This window comes from Botryllus schlosseri, chromosome 3 (assembly GCF_051294905.1).
Source record: "Botryllus schlosseri isolate E-star chromosome 3, Bs_hap1, whole genome shotgun sequence".
Classification (NCBI taxonomy): domain Eukaryota; kingdom Metazoa; phylum Chordata; class Ascidiacea; order Stolidobranchia; family Styelidae; genus Botryllus; species Botryllus schlosseri.
The window spans coordinates 17163346-17179601 of NC_137238.1; the positions used below are offsets into that span (position 1 = coordinate 17163346).

Consider the following 16256-nt stretch of genomic DNA (forward strand, 5'->3'; position numbering starts at 1 on the left):
AGTCGCATGTTACATGGCCTCTAACTTCATATGTCTTGGTGCGTCGTGGCGCAGTAATAACCGACGCCGAAGTCTCCCATTTCCATAAATCATGCGTATTTTTGTTGGGTGACGGGTACCCCAAAATCAAGATATATAAAATTGTTAAATCGCGCAGAGCGCGAAAAGTTTTTGAAAAAGTTGCATGAATTTCTAAAAAATTACTCCATAATTTATGTTAATTCACGACATAATATTGGGCCCCTTCGAGTTCGGCCCCCCACCCCCAATTGGGGGTTTGGAGTGGGGCAGTTACGGTCTCGACTCCAAAATAGCCGTTTTAACGCGCCATCGCCCTCTATCGCCCCCATTCGTTGTTTTCGCCCCCTATCGCCCCCTTCATCCGTTTTCGCCCCTATTGCCCCCTTCGTTATTTTCGCCCCCCTAGACCGCCCAATCGCCCCCTGGGGGGCGATATCGCCCACGTTGGGAACCACTGGTCTAATGGTAAGCGACGTGAAATTATACCCCAACCAAACTGGGTTCGATTCTAGCCGAGGTGAGTTTTGACGTGGCAATGGGCGTCATAGGTGCAGCAATCGACGTCACGTTGGCTGATGCGGCACTGTGCATCATACAGATGCAGCAATCAATGCAGCGATGATGTGGCAATGGGTGGATGATGTGGCACAGCTGTAACAGATGACGTAGCAGATGATGTGGCAATGGGCGTTGCTGATGATGCGGCAATGGGCGTCCTATAGGCGTGGCAATTAGGGCGACGTGGCCTTCTCTGATTCGTGCGCACCAAAAACGGATACCCTCACTACTTAGACAAAAACAAGATAAGTAGTCTTCAAGTCAGCCGTAGTCAAGGCGTAATGATATTACATTATATCATGCAACTGTCACTATCAGTCAGTAACACTTCAACAAAAGAATAAATAACAAAACGCAAACGCGAAACAGTAAAAGCAAAATAAAAAACAGCAACACTAGTTCAAAATAAATACCAGACCATACTCTAAAGCAGGGGTGGCCAACCTTTTTGCCATTCACGGCCGCATTGTGATAACTCATGTAGCCTACGGCCGCATTGCAGGGCATAGTCGTAATGAATTAGCTGGACGCCAAATACCCATGTCAAAGTGTCCATGTCCTTTTACGATTAACTCCGAACTAATCTATTTAATCACATAGGCTTACTATACGCACCGACTTCGCGAGTGCTCACTGGTCATGTAATGGGTCGTTCACAGTCGCGCCAGGCGCGAAAATTTGTTCAGATTCACTTATGAATTTCGTCATAACTATAAGTATTTTTCGTATTATTTCTCATCCCATGTAATCAGATTTACCTGTAGAGTTGATGGAGGTTATTTTTTCGAAAATTTGGGGCAAGTTATAAATGATTATGCGTCTTCGGGTCGGCCGACTCTTATAATTAGTCACAACTCTGGCTCTAGAGTTGTATCGGAAGATACACTGTGTTCAAAAGGTGTTCGATTTTTATGGTAGAACTGTTACGTATGAAACTAGTTCTTTACCATTGTATGTTTCTTTGGCGGATGTTAAGCTAGGTGTGTGTTTAAAACCTTTCGTAGATATTACACCCCTGGTAAAGTGAGGGCTCGCGAGCAATGTTCCCTCAAATTTTTGACGAGTCTGCGCACACTTAACAGCTCACTGCGCAGACCCTTGAAAAACAGTGCGTAACGACGAAGAAAAAGGTCATCACTTCGTATTTTTTGTGCGCAACTTAGATTTTCTGTGCGCAGAGACCGTGTCAGCACTGCGCATTTGCGCACGTGCGTAGCTTAGAGGGAACACTGCTCGCGAGACGATTTTGTTTGGCCCGTGACAGCCTCTCGACCAAATTGCTACTAAGCAGGAAAAAGTCAAGCCGAATTCATCACAAGGCCGCTGGTGAAAATGTTTACCTATTAAGCCAACATATGAGCTAACGTGAAAAAAATACCAAATTCATCGATTCATGTCATCAAGGCCATAGCAAGCGGACTTGGTCATTTATTTTTCGTCAGTTGCTAACCGACCGGTAAAAACATGTCCAATTCAGCTGTACTCTACCAAAGTGTAGTGCGGTCCCCATTCGACATAGTTCGGACATATCTGAATCAGACATGGGGTAATCGCGATTAGTAATCGTAATCGATTACGACGATTACAGCATTTTCAAGTAATCGTAATCGCAATCGATTACATTCGAAAAGAATCAGAAGTAATCGTAATCGTAATCGACTACTTCCCATATCTAATCGATTTCTTTGCGAAAGTACGATTACTTTTTATTTGTATAAGGACTATGACATAAACTGAACATTCGTGAACAAGGAAGATATATTATACCAAGTGAGTGATGATACAAACGTCTGATTTACAAACGTCACTGCTCATTATTACGTCAGAAGTATTAGCTTTGCTCGCCAGTGCGTAAGAAGTCTCCGCACATGTAAATACATATTCGACGTAGGTCAGGGTTGTCAAACTCAACTTGCATGGCGGGCCGGATTCAAACCTCCAAGTCGTTCGCGGGCTGCACTATTCAAATGATTCCATAGTGTTAGCTCGAAATCCATTGACTTGTATTTCACTTGAACACTTTCATAATATTACGGATCATAGGGGTTTTATTCTAGCAACACCGTTAGTACAAAACAACGAAATTGGCAATTACGATGATGTACCGGTTAAATACAGCAGTTATTACCACTGAAACAGTGTCTCTAGCGGCAATATAAGTTGGCATATTTCAATGCTCCCTTTGTTTTAGCCGGGCTGCAAGGGATATATTACCGTAAACTTGGACGTTGAAATTTAGCTCATTAGGCTAATATGAAATCTTGATACGGTTTGCTCTTGAAGCCGGGAACTTTTGAATCAGAAGGGAAACAGTACTGCGAATCTGCGATCACGGATATTTGAAGTATATTTTCGTGTAACTTGAATATGACTGTTTCGCACTGGCGATTTCGTTTCTGTGAATAACTATTTCTCGGTAATTTTTGGCATAGAACTCGAAATCCAGTGTTGGAATTGGATGCTAATATCGCCGATTTTGTTTCTAATGATGTATAGAGTTAAAATACAATACCACTGTCAGATGGCTTTTCTGTGGCCTGACCATGCTCGACATTTGCTGTCTTGCGGGATTGTTTGATGGAAGTAATCCCTACTAAAAAATTCAACATTCGTTAGAAATGTGCTGGATATTAGAAGCATTTTCAATCTACTCAGAATGGCTTCGGATGAAATCGTCTGACGGGCCGGATGTTTGACACCCCTGATGTAGATGGTAGTGTGATTGTAAGAACACCCGCCGTGCTGTAGGCCTATATCAAGTTATCAATACACTTTGAGTCGCCATTACCTCGCAACAGGATAATGATCACAACTCTGCCTAGTTTCAAATAGTAACTTATGTATTGTATGTTTGGTTATGCTTAGTTAAATGCAGTTTGACCTTTGCTGCTTGGCGAGCAGCAGGCCTATGTAGTACGTACAAACGTACATTGACTGGACAAAGATTTCAAAATTTGTTCTCGTCAAATAATACATTACGATTTCGACAACGAAGCATTAAGAATCAGCAGCTGCTGATATATATCATAACCAAGCCGTTCTTTGTTGTTCTCGTAATGGCAGCTTGCAGTATCTGTATTATGTGGATGGCAGAATTTTATGTTCTTATTCTTAATCTTATTCTTATATTAGTATCCTTGAATGGGGGCCAATCGTTATTTCGTAATTCTTTACTCAACATTTGGACCTGCCGCCATAGCCGTCCCCTTATACACCATGTTAGCATGGGTCGTAGCTAGAATCAGGACTAAAACAGCGATTCGTCCCCACTCCAAACGTTGGTCTTGGGGGCCCCATAGGACGGTCAATTTTTAAGTTGAAGACTGGATTTCGTCAATAATATTGGTAATTGCATTAATATTCATTTTTGATCCTCTCTCAGCCCCCGATGGCCAGGTTTACATTTAGAGCTGGGGACACGTAATTCATAATTATAACATCTGGTACGTTGCTTATGATATGACTTTATTGTATGTTGTTGATTCGTGACCTCCGGTCTGTTCAAAAGATTGTTGTCGCCCAAACGCAGCATACTAAAAACTTTCGTGGGACGCACCCACAGATTCTCATGTCTTTATTCCTCTGTGGATGCCGCAGGTGGCATTTGTATTGTGGGCTCAGATTGGAAGGGTAGGGCTCTTAGTCACACCCACCCAGCGTGGCTATTGACAATGGACACATACCCAAAGTTTCGACCAATTTCTTTCTTTAATATAGCATGTCGCATGTTGGCCGAAAGTGCATGACTTTTGGTGTGTCGTGGCGCGGTAATGACCGGCAACGAAATCCCTATTCCTATAAATTATGCATGCCTTTTTCTTGAGGAAGAGAGGTATGCATTTCAATTCACTACAAGCTATCTAAAGACATTTAAATCGCGAAGCTCGAAGAATATTTTTAAATTGAATAAATATCCCGAAAATACTCCATAATTTATGTTGGTTTACGAAATACTTTTGAGTCCCCTTTGAGGTCGCTCCCCACCCCAATGGGGAGTTTGGGGTGCGGCAGTTACGGACCTGGCATGAATGCAAATCGTAGGGTGCGATATGCCGTTCCCTGTGAAGTAGGGCAATGGGTACATTATGACGTAACAAACAAATGACGCATCAATTAAAAGAAAGTTGTTTTCTCGTTAGGCCTTTTCATCGCAATCCTTATATTGTCTTCCAATATATCTTCTGAGTTTAGTTCTATGAAGCAAAATAAATGTAATCGTGAGTAATCGTGATTACTTCTCCAATGTAATCGTAATCGCATTCGACTACTTCCTGATTTTGCTGTAATCGTAATCGTAGTCGCGTGATTCAGAAGTAATCTTAATCGCAATCGATTACATTCATGAAGTAATCACCCCATGTCTGATCTGAATATGTTGGCCAATGGCCATATATTGCTCTGTCAACAAATGGTTGTGCGTTTAAAAGCACAATTTTTAGTCACATGCAACTTTTGCATAGGGGGAATTTTAGCTCAAATATCGGCCAAGGGGTCCACGAGACGAAAAAGGTTAGGAACCACTGGGCTAAGAGCACAAGGGAATTCAACATGATGATACCGGTACATGTTCTTGGCAATTTCATAATCGCAGAGGTCGCGCACTTTCAATACCCCTGGGAAGACGGTCAATCGGTCATATCGGCCCATGCCACTTATCAAACGGATAGCCCTATTTTGGAAAACTGCGATGTGATTCAAGTAGGTATCGTAGGCATGGCTAGCAACTATTATACAATCAGGTACGGCTATAATCTCTCAACGACGTAAACATGACAATTCTGATAGAGCGAGGTCAGCGCAATTCCTGACATGACGAGCAAGTATCATGGAATGAGGTACGGCTATAATTTCTCGCCTTTATCATTTATACTTTATAACGTAATAAACATTAGAATATAATTCTTCGGCTATACGTTCTTAATCGTTTATATATTATGACAGGGGTTGCCAAAGTATGGTTCGCGACTAGGGCTGCAGAAAATCGGATACCTGAGTGATTCGATTCTGAATCACGTAATATGCTTCGAGTCGAGTCGAGTAATCGAAGTATCGTCCATTATAACGTCCTAACAGGATGCAATACGTCAAAGTTCAAATATGTACCGTTTATGCCACCACAGAGAACCTAATGCCTGTTATCCATCTCATAAATGACACTTTGGTATTTTTCGACCATACCGATTTCATACCACTTGGTGACACTGTTGTGGGAAAATCACGACTTCGGATATGTGCTACGTCGAGTAACCTTTGTAGCCTTGGATTATATGTTTCGTATGCTGCGATACCGCCAATCAAGGTTTCAACAGTGAAAATTAGTATCGAAACGATAATTCTCGTTGAAAAATTAACTCTCAGCGGCAAAAGGCAACATGCATTTCAGTACTCGAAACAATCGCATTTTACTACTGGACTCGAATCATTAAAATTAATACCCCTTTCACATTCGAGTACTCGAATCATTGTGCCCAGCCCTATTCGCGACCCAAACATGATTATGTAATATTTGCGTCATTTCTTGCTTCAAAAACTTTCTTCTGGCTTCGCTAGATATCCTGCGTGTGGTGGTTTCCGCGTTTCCATCCATACACACAGAAAAGAAATTACGGCAATATATCTTGGTTAAGAAAATGAGTCGACCTTTCTATTGCATGAATTACCTTGATTTCATCATACGATTCTGTCTGACATTGGTTTATTTGGATAACAGTGAACAAAATAATATGGAAAACGGTAAAGCTTCGGCTGGCCTCGCAAAATCTGCGTGAAGATGTCTGGGAAATATCACTGCCTATTGCTCTTCATTCTGCGCGATCACTGCTGTGAACTGCAATTAATGTCACTCCGCACGGAAGTTTCTTCGCATACGTTCGCGCAATCTTTACCAGATTGGTTACTTCAAAGTGATACTGTTCTGCTACGCAAGCGGTGGTCCCCAAACTGGCCCTGCATTGCTGCATATATCTGTTTATAACCTATTGGCCTATATCAGGGATATCGAACCTGCCCAGTAAAAGGAAAATTATGCGGCCGTCGAAACGTATTTCAATTAGTATGTGTTGGCGGCCGTCAACATGCCAATTGAATTTACGAATTGACTCCCGAATTTTCGAGAGATTTTAATCAATCTTGAAATTTTCTTTGCGTTGAGCGCGATTCAATGCGACTTGAATTTTCGATTTTAGTATAGAAGTGCCCTTTGCAATCTGAGCACCGCAGTAAAGATGCGATCCTCAGAGGAAAATAATGCTCGTCATAACGAAATTGTGTGGAATTGTGTGCGTCTCACGGAAGATATTTTTTTGGTTCATTTGAGCGATTCCAATGCATTTGCACTATACTGAAAATCCGGATGGGAACTCCAGAAATAGCAGCATGCAACAAAGTGACTAAAAATAATAATCGGCCCAACCGAAAATGCATCATCATTTAATACTAAATTTTTGAAGACACCCCCTCCATCAATTCTACCGATGAATCTGATCACATGGGCTGAAAATTTACAAATATTTGCTAGCAATATGTGCAACTACTTAAAATAATGACGAAATTCATCCATGAATTTGAAAATATTGTCGCGCCTCGCGTGACCAGAAAACTAATCCCGGCAACTATTCAAAACATGACTATTCGCGATTTCGGCGCATAGGCTATATCAAGCTGATATGAATAAATAGATGAGTCCGTAGCTCACCGAAAATGGGAGTGGACAGTTGAACGTAGTAATCTGGCGTCCAGTTAGTTCATTACGACTGTAAACTGAGATGTAGATGTAGGCTATATAAGTAATCGAATTGTGGCCTTGAATGACAAAAAAGCTGGCCACCCCTGGCCAATACGAACGTGTCATCACGTTCAGATGCGAAACTGCAACAGTGAACCCTGGTTAATGACCACATATCTAGAGTAACAAATTGACGATGATATGTTTCTGAGAGCCTCTATCAAAATTAATTCCGATTATTCAAATTTGTTGTTGTTTACGGTATTTGTGGTGTTTGTCGACTACTATGGTCATTTACACCAGGCCATTTTTTTTTCATTTTAATTCCGTAGCTGCCGACTTGTAGCATGCACGGCCAACTTCTAGGCTTGATAAGGCACCGCTCGCACTGATGAGATGGCGAAGAGGAGGCTAGATAGACCTCCAACACTTGGGTAGGAATTCTGGAGTTGACATCGGTCGGACTCGAACCCACAGCCCATTGATGTTGTAGCTGTGGATTATACCACTACGCTATCTCGCAACATCTTTTTCAAAGCTATATCATACTTATGGCGTGCTGTCGTATCTATCACGTTTTATTCCTAGATCACTTTTAAGAATACTCTCCCATAATTCATCCTTGCTGTTATACAGTATTTTTCGGGGTACGACTTTCATAACAATTTAAATGAGTTATCAATACAGCAAAATAGTGCTATCCGCTCAATTATAGCCATCTTGGCCTACGGGATGAGCTCAGCAGGCATACAGATCCCTCAATATATTGAAAGTTTTAAATAAGTGTTCATTGCATCTGCATCAGCAAGTAACTTTTTCATCCCCGAACGTCTTCAGTACCACGACGATCAATCGACTTCTTAGAACCGACACTGATCAGTGAATATTGCAATAGAATTGGGAAATATGTCGTGTAATGATTTGAAATATGGATATAAAACAGTGGTGACCAACACGCGGCCCGTGATGTCATAATTTGCGGCCCTCGACCGGATTTCAGATTTCGAAGAACGCTTAGTAAAGCATTTTGAAATAATAAAATTAATTTCAGTTTAAAATTATCGCTGTTTTTGTGTAACATAAGCTATTTTCCGGTGCCCAACAACATTATACCTCACTAGCTTCGGTGGGTAATAGCAGCCTATGGAGGAAGAGTTAGCTGATATGAATGAGCATATTGCCTTGACGTGCAATGGCCCAGACACTAACAAGAGCAAGACGCTTAATGACTTAAGGTTGCCTCACAAGATTAAGCTTTACCCGGAGTGAATACCGTGTCTAGGGCAACCCCAATGTCGATTCTTTAATCGCTGAAAAGTGTTGACATATATTGTGCGCAGCTCATAGTTAAAAATAGAATGAAAGTGATGATCATGATATTTTTTTAATACAAATTTTGTTTCTTTTTTTGTGAAATATGCCCGTCGCCCATGTTAGAGAGCACAGCGTTGTACAGATCTAAAGTATTAGAAACGTGGTTTTAAACTGCGTGGCCTATTTATCTCTATATTGAACTCATGCGGCCCGCGGCCTCTACGAAATTTTGAAAGTGACCCGCGACCCGTTTTGAGTTGGCGACCCCTGGCATAAACTATATTCGTTCGATTTAAATCATACAAGAGGGTTGGTAAAGTTGGGTGCTGTGCAATGTCAGGACAAATTAATCTACTACCATTACGACAGCGCAGGCTGTGATCATTTCGTTTGCGGTCACTTTATTTGTGATGTAACAATGGAGGATCATTGAAATGTGCAATCAGCAGGCCTGTTTATTTTTGGATTTCTCCAAAAATAACAAAAATAGCTTATTTTTGGATGTTTTCAAATTTTATTTTTGGAGGATCTCCAAAATAAGAATTGAAGGTGTTTTGAGCCCATTACTACTGACAAAATCCACCAAAAGTATGTTATTATCATGTATTCAAGTCCTCCAACACATAGATATCATCAGTGATCTTGATCTAACTCTCCAATACATTCTTCACAAATTTAGTCTTTGGCCTGGAGGATGCCTTCTAGAGAATATTAATCACTGTGAGACGCCCCCCCCCCCCCCCCTTGATTTTCGAGATATCGGCCTCGAACGTCGCAATTGTGGGAAACATCGAGGTTAGGGGTCCAAAAATGGAGGAATGTCTAACTCTTCAAACTTTCCAATCTTCCAAGCCTTTGCTCCTGAAAAGCGCTCGTCAGTAATGCGCTTGAAACCTCTGGTCCTCCACGAAGTTGCGTGCCTCATTGAACTTGACAGCCCAACACCCTCTGACCAGAAAACCTTCCTTGTGGCGGTCCTCGTCCCAGTCCTCACCTGGACACAGGCGTTCGACCAGGCGCATGAGCTTCTGCTGCTCAATGATCAGAACATCAAGACCATGAAGCTTCGTGACGGTGGTGCTCAGCTATGTGCGAGCGTGACCATGCGATCGAGAACGATCAGGTGGATCCACCACAGCAGCGAAGTTGCACACGCCGGACTGTTTTCGTCCATAACATCAAAGGAGTTTGGTACGGTTTCCAGCAACCAAGAGGCAACCCTCTTCATTGACAATAAACGAGCGTCAACAAACTTGGGTCGCACGCTTTCCATCTACTCTGGATCAAGTTGTGTTGCCGTCTGAAGCATCAGCAGATGAGTCCCGTCATCGTGTGGAGGAAGTGATTGTGACAGAGGTGGCTGTATATGATTCCGACGTTCCCTTTGCCTCACTCAAGCTCCCTTCCCGTCTTCTCTACGTGTCGCACTGTGAAACTTATAGGAGTACAAAGGCGGAGGGGCGGGCAGGCAGGCAAGGTCAGCAGAAACGTGAAGTGGATTGAGTGGAAGTAGTTTTAGCGTTTCAGTGACCCCTTCCCTCACATAGATGATGTTTTGTGTGTTTTTATGAGTTTTCTGGTCGTTTACATCGCTCTGACTTGTATATTTCACTGAAAAACATCATCCAAAAAAATCTTATTTTTGGATGTTTTCAAATCTTATTTTTGGAGAATCTCCAAAAATAAAACCCAATATCCAAAAATAAACAGGCCTGGCAATCAGTGAACGACTGGTTGTTCTCACAAGTGACACCGGCGTATCGTGAATAATAATCCTAACATGCACAATATACAGTGATTTGATCGACACGGTTTACTTGATGACTTGAAATTGACTCGTAAATTTTGCTCCGAGTCACGAGTCAATCTGCATTTTTGAAGCGCCGAGTCAAGTCAAGTCAAGTCATTTTCGCAAAGTGACTCGAGTCAAGACAAGTCATACGAAAAAGTTGACTTGAGTCCGACTCGAGTCAAGTCATGACTCGAGTCATCCCAACACTGATATACAGGACCTAAGCAAGACTTCGTCATCCATCCGATAGAGGGCATTCAACCAAACTTCTGGGGTCTTCGCCCACCAGACCACCCTTTCTACGACAACCAATCTCACCAGTCGTCGGAGCGCGATCTTTCCTTCAACTGTCAGCGCTGCAGAGTCCTATGAGTTTCCCGATGTAAATATTTGCGATCCTTAAGTAGTATCATTATATTGCTTGAAAGTACCAACTGATCGATGTACCTTATATCGAATGTCCCTTCTAATTTTTATCTAGTCTGCGCACACTCACCAACTCACTGCACATACCCTTGGATAACAGTAAGTAACGGCTAAAACAAGTCCTCACTTCGAATTTTTTTTGCGCAATTTAGATTTTCTGTTCGCAGATACCGTGTCAGCACTGAGCATTTGCGCCCGTGCGCAGCTTAAAGGGACCATTGTTATATCCAAATGATACGGCAATACGGTATTAGATCGAAACAAGATAGTTGAAGACCCAACAAGATCGGTAAATACAGTGGGAAACGTCCGATGGGCCGATTACTATTGATACACAAAGTACCCTACGACAGCTAAATCCGGAATACTCCGTTGTACAAGAACAAGAAATGTAGTCAAGCATGCACCCTCTTGCGTATATAAATATTACTCCTAATTTTGCATTTCGGTACTAAAAACTGCCTCTTCTGTGAAGTATTCCTCGCTGTTGGGTCATAGTTATGACTAGGGCAAGCTTTTGCAACTTTTGCAACTTTCTTTACAGCTTGCGGCAGCTTCCTAAATACTCAGAAGTTATGTGGTATGGTGTTTTTAGCTGATTGGAGGAATCTTATATTGCAAATTTTGCAACTTTTTTCTATTTTTTCATGCAACGTTTTGCAACTTTTCCGATTTGTCATGCAACTAACTTTTTACTGAAAATATTTTGCACGATATGTAAATATATTGCTTGAATATTTCACGGTCGTTTTAATTTAAGGTCCTTTCTGATTTGACGTACATTCAGGCTAGACTGCCGAAAATTATATTTTCACTGGGTCAAATTTTTTAGGCTATTGATTTTGTTATAGTCGCCAGCACTGGGTTTTGCTACAGTGCCTTGAATACGGGTCGATTCAAGAATCTCATACCCTAATAATTTCAAGGAACTTGTCAATAAATGTTACTATTTATTGCAACCTTTGTGAAAAATAAATGCAACTTTTCACGAATTTGACTGCAACAAAAACTTGTCCTAGTTATGACCATTGTGACGTAACCAGAGTTGGTCAAAGTACTAACCATATGTACTCAAGTAGATGTAGAAGTAACAACGTCAATTTCTACTCCAGTAGAAGTACCACGCCCCCTCCCCCCAGGTTGAGAACCACTGCTCTAAGCAATGGACAAGCGCCCAGTTTCTTGCATTTGAAATTGAGATTTCAATTCTAATATAGTTTGCAGACCGGCAGAAAAATTGCCACGAACCGGCACCGATCCGCGAACGACTGTTCTAGAGGGGTGCATGAACTGGGTATTAATTCCAAATGAGTGCGAATGACACGGAAGTTAAAGAACCACTGAGCTATATTAAACAATTAACTATTGAGATTCTATATACACGAGAAGGATTCTGGCGTTCGGAAACTGATCATAAACTGGCCTCTTGTTTCACACCAAAGCGTTGGCCCTATCCGACAACAACCGTCAGGACCAAATATAATATAAGACCGCTGCAGCTATTCCCTGTTCAGGCGCTGTGACATTGAGAGTTAAAAACGCTGTTATGCAATGAAAGCTTTATCGGCATACTCTCAACAAACAACAACAAATGCCGTAAACAAATGTCATAAACAACAACAAATGTCGTTGAAATACATGAAAGATATATGCCAATATGAATATGATCCTTCTCGGCCAATGGTCAATAACGAACGGTCGAGCATGCGCTATCAACTCCTTTTTGCAATCTTCATCTCAGTGAAGCGCATATTCATCCACGTGGTTACAACTTTATCGTACCAAGCCAATCCGACAGTCCCTCTTACCCCGTATCGCCCATTCAGATTGGAGTTATGGCACCCAGAATACCACCATCCACCTTTGTGAGATTGCGCGCAATTGGACGCATGGCCGTCGTGATCCGCATCTTTTGTGCTGAATTGTTTTCCATCATGAATCCGAATAACTGCATCCGCTACGTTCCCAGTAAATCCGCTTACGGACAGACGGTAATTATCGGATGCTGGCGCCACAGAAAACGCACTGGATATGAGATTACAACATTTTAAAGCATAAATTGAATTCATGTCGCCATATGGATAAAACGAGACAGAGCATTTCAAATCTATTTGCGCAGAGTGTAATTGAGAAACGAATATTTCCGAATGCAGTGTTGTCTAAATATATTTCCTACTGCAGACATACAGACAGACATTTAGTGCTTTGTCAAACTTCAAATTTTACTGGATGTGACGATATGACCTGTACAGGTCTTGTTGCTCGTCAGTCGTCACCTCCATGGCAGTGAAGTAATATTGCATTAATTTAAAATAATATAACAGTGGACGGTCTGCAATTGTAGGACAGAGAAAAAAATGAACAGCAGTCATGGCAACATTCTAGTTAAAAGCAATATATGGAATCAGCAAATAGTGGTATTATATATTGCGGTGAAAGGAGCTGTCTGTCCGATATTCTGCGATGGCATATGCCGCAAGTCCGTATGTTGCGGATAGCGGCTTACAATACCCTTAGCTGGCAGTAGCGGATACGAGCGTCCTGCGTGTAGCTCTTGACTGGTAGTTCAATAGACGACAATTGCCTTTTCCATACGTATTGGACGGATGGTTACTTCAAGCAGTAGGTTATACGGCGTACGTGAGTCTCATATCAAAAAAGGGATAATATGCGATATGCGCTCGCTTATAACTATGCGATAAGTCACGTGATGTAGGATTGCTCCATACGGATAGGAGAGAGGGAGCTAGAGCTTCCACAATATCAATCATCAGGCACAGACTCTCAGTTTATATAACTTAGAAAACAGGTAATCCAAGTATTGGATTTTAAATTCATTCGGAGGCAGTTCTTCGATATTACGCCGTGCACTATTCCAAATGTTTAGGCCCATATATTCATTAGACTGTTGTGTCAATGTAGAGTTCATTTGGTGAACATCAGGGATATCTAAAACTTCGGGATGAGTTACTCTCTCGAATTCACTCGCGCCGCCGCCCGACAGGCGTGTCACTTAATCAGTCTTTGCGAGCTCTTGAGATGGCCGGTCGCTCCTTAGCAGATGCGGCTGTGTTTGTTCTACGAGGTATTTTGCCTAGATTTAGATTAGTGTGAAGTATGTGGACTATGATATGGTGAGTGAGAAGTGATGATCGATCATATATTCATATTCTAGTGTGCAGGCATTAGCAGTTGATAGACTATGGTGATATAGTATTGTATAAATTACTACCGGTACACGCCATATTTGGTCCAAATGTTATGATATATTTGGAGTTTTCAGCAGTTCTATAGCTTTTTCTTGGTTGTATTTGAAGCTTGTCCAGTATGTTTGCTAGTTATCTATAGCTTTCTAGTTTTCTATAGCTTTCTCTTGGTTGTATTTGAAGCTTGTCCAGTATGTTTGCTAGTTTTCTATAGCTTTCTAGTTTTCTATAGCTTTCTCTTGGTTGTATTTGAAGCTTGTCCAGTATGTTTGCTAGTTATCTATAGCTTTCTAGTTTTCTATAGCTTTCTCTTGGTTGTATTTGAAGCTTGTCCAGTATGTTTGCTAGTTTTCTATAGCTTTCTAGTTTTCTATAGCTTTCTCTTGGTTGTATTTGAAGCTTGTCCAGTATGTTTGCTAGTTTTCTATAGCTTTCTAGTTTTCTATAGCTTTCTCTTGGTTGTATTTGAAGCTTGTCCAGTATGTTTGCTAGTATTCAGTGTACAATGCATATTTACATGTTTAGATGAAGGTGGGTGTTTGTTTGAAATGCGGCTACCTGTCCATTCACTACCTTAATATGGTTTCATAATTTCACTTGATTATTATTCTGAATTTAGTAATTTAGGGACAATGACTATTAGTCTTTATCAGGATGGGTTACACATGTTGCGTTCCTGAATGCCGCACTGGATATAGGGCTAATAGGAAAACTGCTGCCACTGCTCAAGTTCCCAAGTTGCCTCTGTTCAAGTTTCCACGTGATGAGAAATTGAAGGAGAAGTGGATCAGGGCAATACCGAGGCAGAACTGGACACTTTCGGTGAACCACAGGGTTTGCTCAAAACATTTTACTCGGGACCATTTCGTAACGAGTACCGTCGACCAGAAAGAGCGCAGGGTTCACAAGCGTAAATCAGCGGATTTAGTTAGACTTCGTCTGCAACCAAGTGCTGTTCCTCATATATTTCCAAAATTGCCAAGTTATTTGAGTAGAACAACCCCATCCCCTCGAAGCCAAAACACCGGTTCATCAGCTCGTCTTGCCAGAGAAAATACAGCTATTGAACGTCGCAACTTGGACTTTTTAAAGAAAGATGTGATTGGGAACTTCATGAATTTGAAAGAAAAACTGCCGAATCTAACAGTCGTATGTGGGTTTATTTGTCTCACAACTGATGAGAATATAGTGCTACACTATATTAAGTCTCATTCTGAATCACAAATGGAAGCCCCTAGGCTTTTGGCATCTGTTATTGTAACTCAGGATCTGGAAGTAAAGCCATTCGTCCGTTCTGGTCTTTTGTCATTTGAATTGTATAAACATATTTTGAGCAATGGACATTTGGAAACTCACGGTCAGCTGATGAATATTCTGGCACTATGCAAATGTATCAGTGAGAATCAAATTGAAGGAGATCATAACCACTTGCAAGTAGCAAAAGATCAGGAAACTTTCCTCCAAGGGTTCCAGCAAATCCTAGTTTGTTAGTGGTTTTTGGTTGTATCTGCCTGTATCATACTTCATACTTACCTTGATTTAAAATTTTTGTTATCAGCTAGTGGGTTTTAACAGTATCTGCTCTGTACCTTGCCGTGACTAAAAACATTTGATATCAGCTAGTGATTTTTGGTCGTATCTGCTCTGTGATTGCACCTGCTCTCTATCTTGCCTTGATTAAAATTCGTTTGTTATTTGTTAGTGAATTTTGTTTGTATCTGGTCTGTGATTTTGGACTTCACCTGCTCTGTCGATTAAAATCCGTTTGTTATGTGCCCTGTTTTTTTTTTGTATCTGCTCTGTGATTTTGGACTGAATCTGCTCTGTAACTTGCCTTCAATAAAATCGTTTGTTATCTGCTCTGTGGTTTTATGTTGTATCTGCTCTGTGATTGTGAACTGAATCTGTTCTGTAACTTGCCTTGTTTGAAATACGTTTGTTATCTGCTCTGTGATTTTGGACCGCATCTGTTCTGTAACTTGCCTTGATTAAAATAGGTTTGTTGTCTGCTCTGTGATTTTTGGTTGTATCAGCTTTGTATCTAGCCTGGATTGAAATACATTTGTTCTCAGTTTGATATGAGTAAATCAGAATGTCGGCTAAGCTAATAGTTTTAATCGTAGGTACATCACTACTCCAATTGTAATGTAACGATTGTGCCATAATTAGAATGGTGCACAAGATAAGTAATGCTAATCAAAGCTGGTAGAATTGT

General features: G+C 41.2%; 1 protein-coding gene across 4 annotated transcripts in view; it reads right to left on the minus strand.

Moving 5' to 3' along the window:
• Positions 1-16256, minus strand: part of LOC145434994 (microfibril-associated glycoprotein 4-like) — a 61441-nt gene that overhangs the window by 40551 nt on the left and 4634 nt on the right. For 2 of the 4 annotated variants that reach the window (XM_080312238.1, XM_080312239.1), the window contains exon 5: positions 12380-12860. The exons of the other annotated variants lie outside the window; for them this stretch is intronic. In XM_080312238.1, the coding sequence (XP_080168364.1) occupies positions 12548-12860 (313 nt within the window). In that variant the 3' untranslated portion in view covers positions 12380-12547. Of the gene's footprint in view, positions 1-12379; positions 12861-16256 lie in introns of those variants that run through there. 4 annotated transcript variants of the gene reach the window in all.